This window comes from Ctenopharyngodon idella, chromosome 5, assembly GCF_019924925.1.
Source record: "Ctenopharyngodon idella isolate HZGC_01 chromosome 5, HZGC01, whole genome shotgun sequence".
Lineage (NCBI taxonomy): Eukaryota > Metazoa > Chordata > Actinopteri > Cypriniformes > Xenocyprididae > Ctenopharyngodon > Ctenopharyngodon idella.
Genome location: NC_067224.1, coordinates 44,428,042 through 44,435,682, shown reverse-complemented (window position 1 = coordinate 44,435,682; position 7,641 = coordinate 44,428,042). Strand labels below are relative to the sequence as shown.

At 35.9% G+C, this 7,641-nt stretch overlaps 1 protein-coding gene across 3 annotated transcripts; it reads right to left on the bottom strand.

Moving 5' to 3' along the window:
* Positions 1-1,269: 1,269 nt before the first annotated feature.
* On the bottom strand, positions 1,270-7,286 carry sat1a.1 (spermidine/spermine N1-acetyltransferase 1a, duplicate 1). Of its 3 annotated transcripts, XM_051893067.1 has the most exons (6): positions 7,031-7,284; positions 6,730-6,781; positions 6,057-6,140; positions 2,293-2,394; positions 2,159-2,199; positions 1,270-1,798 (listed from the first exon to the last, which is right to left on the bottom strand). In XM_051893067.1, exons 1-6 carry the CDS (start codon positions 7,094-7,096, stop codon positions 1,628-1,630), a joined length of 516 nt encoding a protein of 171 aa, XP_051749027.1. In that variant the 5' UTR covers positions 7,097-7,284; the 3' UTR covers positions 1,270-1,627. The 3 variants fall into 3 exon arrangements, with proteins under 3 accessions (XP_051749027.1, XP_051749025.1, XP_051749028.1); XM_051893065.1 differs by having other exon boundaries at positions 2,159-2,394; positions 7,031-7,286; XM_051893068.1 differs by lacking the exon at positions 2,293-2,394 and having other exon boundaries at positions 7,031-7,285.
* Between the last annotated feature and the right edge of the window lie 355 nt (positions 7,287-7,641).

The window sequence follows — 7,641 nt, the reverse complement described above, 5'->3', positions numbered from 1 at the left end:
CAAGCATTTTCTGGTTAAAAATGATAATAACTGGTAATAAATAGCCACATTTAACAGTACGTTAACAACGTGCTAACAAAACACATTCAGAAAGACGTTTTGCAAAAATCACAAAAAATGTATGAAATTGGATCATGAACAGTTGGTATCGATCCATCTATGAGAATCGACTTCTGTGCAAATCATAGATATGAATTTATCCGGACACAATCCCTTCATAAATAAAATTACACCACTGCGTCCTTAGTGGCTCAGATGCCAGGAGTTTATGTTGACTCTTATGTCTATTATTATAGCCATTAACAGATCAGTGATAATGTTTACATAGCTGAGACATATCATGAGCTCAGGGACAGTCGTTCTTGAGTGCTGCTGTCCTGCAGAGTTTTGCTCCGACCCAACTCACCTTCCTTCACGTAGCTTTAGTAATCCTGAAGACATTCAAGTGTGTTTGATTAGGGTTGTAGCTAAACTGTGCAGGACAGCTGCACTCCAGCACCAGTGTTACTGGTACAACGTTGTCGCTTGCTTAAACAAAATGCCGTCGCAATGGGTGGAAATGTACAGATTAAGGGGCTGTAAGATTATAATTAGATCCCCTTCCTAGGGGAGCGAAATCTGAATGGCTTGTTTTTTCACATGCTTGCGGCAGATAAAGTCTTACCAAAACAAAGTTACTTTGTTGGCCTTTTTTATGTTTTCTGGTTTGGTAGATGCACCGAGGACCCGATTACAGCACTTAAACATGAAAAAAGTCAGATTTTCATGATATGTACACTTTAAGGCTTATAAGTATACTTTGTTTTGGCCTATGTCTGTATTATTACATATGGTTCTGTTGTAAAATTCAATAAATCTTTAAAAAAAAAAAGTCGGCATGAAACGGAAGTTGCAATACTAGTCTTTTCTTCTCAATTGTGCCGTATATCTGAGTGAAATGGCTTCTCGAACAAGAACAAATGTAGGGCGGGGCTTTATTTTGTCTGTGGGGAAATGATTGGATGGTTGCGGTTTCCTATTGGTGGATCTTATGTGAGTGACAGGTTGCCCCGCCCTCGCCATCAGAGAAGTCACTGCAAGAGGGAGGGGAAGTTATTTTGATTAAATAGCACAGATCATTTATAATAAATACTGCAATATTCTATATATAAAAAAAAAAAAAAATAATGTCAACTTTGATTCATTATGACTTTAATGCTTATATGTTTGTTTAAATCCTAAGTATGAGCAAACATCTCTAATAAAACAGACAGGAACAAAACTGAGGGATATATTAAATAGTGCTTTTATTAAAACACCTATTCACCTGGGTGAACAGGGTAAAAACTTTAACAAATAGATATCATTGATTAATCACAGTAATTGTTTTGTACTACAAGTTTTCCGACATGTTATGTTACTTTATATATGCACTAATTTGCATACATTTATTATTTAATACTTGTTGTTATTAAAAAACCACAATGACATATAAAGAGGACAGCTATATAGAATTATGGGTAAGAGTCAAAGGTTTTGAAAGTAACATCACACCCTGAATGCTTCAAAATGACATGTGACGATCTGTCCACCAGAGGGTCAATCACAGACTAAACACAACACTACATGTTTCCTCCTGCCATCTGGTTCACTCCTCATTCGTCATCTTGAGGAGGTTCTGCTTGTCGATCTTGAAGAGCCTCCACCCTTCCTCCAGAGAGAGATCTGAAGCTCCGCGCCGCTTGTAGAACTCGATGGAGGGTTTGTTCCACTCCGCCACGATGAAGTGCATACTGCTGCACCGAGTCCTGACCGCCGTCTGCAGAGAGCCAGTAAATGATTGGGAACACTGATTTAATACAAGATATACTGCCAAGAAGATAGGAGGGGCTGTATAATGTCAAGTCATTAACCCGGGACTAATTATTAACCAGAAATGTTTACTTTGAGCTTTGGTATGCTTGTAAAAAGAAGTAGGCTACACTTTTACAGGAAAAAAATTCTGAATGTAATGTTTTGTTTGCAACTGAATGAAAATGTATTAGTTAATATTAGTGCTGTCAAATCGAAACATGAAAGTTCTAACATAAAAGTTTGTGTATATATATAAATACATACATACAGGAAAAGCTCATATAAATAGATGCTATTGATCTTTAGCTGTTATAAAGGTAATTACCTGACTCAGTTTCTTCAGGATTTCAGACCCAATTCCAAAACCTAATTTGAGCAGAAGGAAAAGTGTGTTACATGACGGTGTCTCATAAATCTGACAATCTGATGATTTACAAATGCATAAGGTCACATTCACACCCCGATACTCCTTCATGACGTAGAAGTCCTCCAGGTAGAGCAGCTTCCCAATCCAGGGGTCATAGGTAAAATAATACATGGCAAAGCCAATGATCACATGACCTGGAAAAAAGGTTCAATCACTCTATTGTTTGAAGCAAGAGAATACGTTTTGTAGCAACTTCAAAATCACAGATGAGACAGAGTTTACATGGAGACAAATGCTGTTGCTTTGCAGAAATTAATTTCGGGTGGGATTATTGGCATCACAGCCCTCGCATACACCACAGTCACGTCAAATTTTGTCAAATTTTAGATTAATCTGTCATTTCATGTTTTCTTTTCACTTTTATTGTGTTGATTTGAAGATTTATACCATGCTGCAAAAAATATTTTTCATTACTTAGTATTTTTTGTTTTCCAGTACATACATATATATATATATATATACACACACACACACACACACATATATATATATATATATATATATATATACATATATATATATATATATAAACAGTCTTAGGGGTCTTTTACACAACATAATTTTCAACTAAAAAGTAAAACGTTTATGTGTTTTGGCCGTTCATTTACACAACAGCACTGTTTTTGGGGCCTGAAAACGCAAAATTTTGAAAATGAGATTCAAAGTGCAAGTTTTTGAAAACAATACCGTTATCGTCTCCGTGTAAACTACAAAAACACACATTTGTGAAAACAATGTATCATGTGTATTACATGTTCAGTCTGTAGGCGCGTAGTGTTTCTTTAGTGTGACATCGCCATCTACTGGCCTGGCAGCAGAATACAGTGATTTTAGTCGTTTTCGCGGATCCATTTGAACATGGATCGTTTTGACAACGTCTTACGCGAAAAAGCAAAGGAAAAACTTTTACGTTTTTACTACATCGTTGTTGTGCAAACGTACCTCTAAATCAAGACAGATTTATTTGAGAAGCAAAATGTTATGACTTGATTTCTGGAAAATGTATAAAAAATTAAGCGAGTTTGTTCTTAACTCTTTCCCCACCATTAACGGAATTTCTCCCTGTATTCACTGTTATATGGTAGGGGGCGCTATAACACATCTTCTGAAAGACTACAGAATTTCCGGATCAAAACACAGTAGAAGAAGCAGAAAAAAGCGATAGAAGCATTGTTTATGCGCATGTAAAATAACGTGATCATTAAACATTAAACAGCATATAAATCAAAACTGCCTAATGTCACCGAACTAAAAACTTTAGTTAGTGTGTAATGTTGCTGTTTCATCATAAACAACATCTGCAAATTTATGACGTTTAAAGTTCAATGCAAAGGGAGATATTTTCTTTTTAAGAATTCCTGTTTAAGGACTACAACAAGCGGCTGGTAGGGACTACAACGAGCTTCTTCCTGGGTTAGTGACATCACTAACCCTAACATTTATATAAGCCCCGCCCTCGAGAACACGTAACAAAGGGGGCGAGGCCATGTTGGGCTGCTTTAGAGAAGAGGAAGAGTTGTGATTTTAAGAGTAGTAGAGTGTTGTTGCCATGCCGTCATTTTACACTGGACTGCTTCACAAACGAGGGTCAATTCAACACTGGATTTGCACATCAGTGTCGACTCCGGTTTGAACAATGTAAGGCTGAACACCGTTACTGACAATCCTCATTTTGGCTGCGTGAGATTCTCCAGCTTTGTTGTTGTTGAGCAACCGAAGCGTGAGCTGTTAAAGCTCCGCCCTCTTCTGGAAAGGGGTCCGGGAGCAGCAGCTCATTTGCATTTAAAGAGACACACACAAAAACTGCGTGTGGCAAATTTGACAAGCTATAATAAATGATCTGTGGGGTATTTTGAGCTGAAACTTCACAGACACATTCTGGAGACACCAGAGACTCATATTACATCTTGTAAAAGGGGCATTATAGGTCCCCCTTAATGAAACGTACCCACATTCAAGTATTGGTAAAAAAAAAAAAATGCATGAAGCTAGAATAAAATGTTTTTTTTTTTTTGTTTAAAAGCAGAGGCTCTGTTCTTTCTTTTGATATATTGTATGTTCAGATATTCATATAACAAAATATTCTGGGGTCATGAAACTTTTGTGAAAATGATCAAAAATGATTGCGCTGGCTAGAAACCTTTTTTTAAAAACGCTGGCGGGCGAAGAGTTAAAACAAAAACTTAATTTAATGGTAAACTAGACTATTTTTCTGACCCCATTGGCATATTTTTATGCATAAATTTGCTACATTTTGATAATTTCTCATAAAACAAGACATAATAGCCTAACTGAAGTCATTTTGCTTCTCAAGTAAACATATCTTAATTTAAGGATGTTTAGATATTTATACTGGAAAACAAGGCAAAAATAATGATTAAGAAAAACATTTTTTGCAGTGTAGTACAGTAGGGTTGGGAATCAAAACACACTAGAATGACGTTCATTCCTCCACAGATGTAGACGGAATGTGGTTACAAAATAAACGTTGCCATTGCCATGGCAATTAGAATGCAATTAGAATTGTTTCCCAAACATTTCCCATTTGATCTTCCTCGGAATTACTAAAAGATTCATTGATGGAATCGTTCATCCTTGCAATTCCCATCCCTAGTTGTGAGTATAGTAACAAATCCATATGATCCATCTGTAAGGAAGTTGTTAGTTTTGGGCATATTGTTGTGTGGTGTAAGGCTGGTGACGTCCCAGGTGTTGTGGGCCTTACCTCTGGTTTATTGTATATGTTACACTATTGTAACCGATCTTTCAGTTACCTCCCCGCCCATCCATGTACACGCCACGGGCAATGTACATGGCGAAGCAAGAGACTGTAGCCTGAAGACAATAAATTACAGAGGGGGATTGGGATGTGTTCTTGGCAAAGGTCAAACAACTGAAATTCTCTGTGTTGAATGATCAGATGCACAAAAAAGACACTTTACATTCCAGTGTTCATGTGACAGTGTTACTCCAGTAAACAGTTCACCCAAACAAGAAACTCTGGCATTATTTACTCACCCTCATGTCATTCTAAACCAATTTTTCCATGCAACTGTTTTCAACACAACAGTTACAAAAAAAAAAAAAAAACATACATGTAAAATAGTCCAAGTTTTTTGAAGTCAAGCTGTAAACAGACCCAAATTTGTCATTGGACTCAAAAAAAAAAAGATGTTCTTTCTCAATATTTTTGAGTCGTTTTCCAGTTCAAATATCTAAACATTCTTATATCAAGATATATTTACTTGAGAAGCAAAATGACTTAAGATATTTACGTAAGACTTTACATTTAAAACAAGAACAAATATCTGCCAGTGGGATCAGAAAAAATAAACTTGTTTTCCCTTTGAATTAAGTTCACATTGGCAGATATTTTTTCTTGTTTTAAGCATAAACTCACTTCATTTCACTAAAATAAAGACTTAATATCTTAAGTAATTTAAGACTGTTTAGATTTTTGTAGTTTCGTACTGGAAAACAAGATAAAAACACTGAGTACGAAAACCATTTTTTTGGTGTGGGCATAATTATAATGTTCCTAAAATCTAATTTTTGGGTGAACTAATACTAACGAACTGCATGTACTTAATGTTTATAGTATGCGTAACATGGGCACTGCAATGCAAAGTGTTACCAAACACTGTTTTGCGTCATTATGCACAGAAACACTTTTGGTAACCCAAGCATCCGTGGGAGTTTAACACACTCCTGGTGTGCTCACTTCAACCTGAATTGGGGGAGAAAAAAAAAACATGTTGTGCATTGAAGCTCAGAGTTTGTGCAGGTTCAGTCTTACCGTCAGCGCTCTGCTGCTGTTTAGGCACTTCAGCCACTATACAGTGATAGAAAGGATGATCTCCAAAACCGTCCTCCAGGAGATCTACAGGAGAAAAAGAGTTGTGAAACAAATTGCTACAAATTGTGAAACTGCATTTACACTGGCGGTCAAAAGCTTGGAATAATTATGATTTTTTATTGTTTTTGAAAGTCTTTTCTGCTCACCATGGCTGCATTTATTTACAGTAAAAATGTGAAATATTATTACAATTTAAAATAACTGTTTTCTAATTCAATAAAGTGTAAAATGTAATTTATTCCTGTGATCAAAGCTGAATTTTCAGCATCATTACTCCAGTCTTCAGTGTCACATGATCCTTCCGAAATCATTCTAATATGCTGATTTGCTGCTCAAGAAACATTTATGATTATTATCAATGTTGAAAACAGTTGTGCTGCTTCATATTTTTGTGGAAACATTTTTTTCACAGGAAACATAAATCTTTTGTAACATTATAAATGTCTTTACTGACACTTTATCAATTTCATCCATCCTTGCTGAAAAACATTATTAAAATTCACAATTTTTTACTGTGTTTTCATCAAATAAATGCAGCCTTGGTGAGCAGAAAATATGTTTTTGAAAAAACTATTATTATTCCAAACGTCTGACGTCTATTAAACGTACTTACCTTTTTCAGTGAGAATAACTTGATCTTCCATTTCCTCAAATTTTGCCAGTTCCTAATATAAAAGATACAAATTCAGGTTAAAAAGTTAGGATTACTAACTAGTAGTGCTATCATCTATCATAAAAGTTTGTTTGTGTGTATGTATATTTACAAACTTTTATGTTAGATGCGATTTATCGATTTGACAGCACTACTAACTAAAGTACTGCAACTCTTCAGATCTCATCATCACAAACACATCTTTATTATCCGTATTTTATAGTTACACAGCATCAGTCAGGTTTAAAACTGAATTCATCACCTTTATGAGTCGCAGTATGTCAGACACGTCCTTGGGCTCGGCTTTCCGTAATATAAAATTGGCCATTTTCTTCTTTTACTCTTTTTTCCTTTGCTCACTAGTCCTCTGTATGTGAAAAGTAGTAAGATTTGTTTCTTCATCCGCTTCTCAGAGGGTTACCCTCAGCTACAGGTCAGAGATCTGATCTCTCCCGTTTGGAAAGGCATCCAGTGGCTGTTCTGGTGAAGCATCAGCTGTGCTCAAAGCCCGGACGTTTCCTCCTTTTATTGATGCTCAGAAAGGGGCAGAAACCTTCAAGCCCCTCCCAGTGTAATATAATCTGGTCCTTCCTGAAAAAAGTGGCTTGTTTGTTCACTTAAAGCAACATGGGTTAATGTTTACCATTCTGGAAAGATGATGTCCGGTTCATACACTGCAGATCATGCAAAGGTCATGTAATACATAACAATCCTGATTTACCTAATAAAGTGTCTCAGTTATATTATTTCTATATTGCAGATAGGCAATATTGAAATTATTTGTAAAAATGAATTGTTAAGGCATATCTAGAGAGCAGATTGGCCAGTATAATGCTGAACTATACATAATAATACACATTAATGACAGAAAAA

Excerpts from the sequence above, each read along its gene's own strand:
- sat1a.1 (XM_051893065.1), bottom strand. The coding sequence starts at position 7,096 with ATGGCCAATTTTATATTACGGAAAGCCGAGCCCAAGGACGTGTCTGAC. Across the intron at positions 2,395-6,056 it reads ACAGCAGCAGAGCGCTGACG|GTCATGTGATCATTGGCTTT; the intron begins GTAAGACTGAAC and ends CCTTTTTTCCAG. Across the intron at positions 1,799-2,158 it reads TCCTGAAGAAACTGAGTCAG|ACGGCGGTCAGGACTCGGTG; the intron begins GTAATTACCTTT and ends GGCTCTCTGCAG.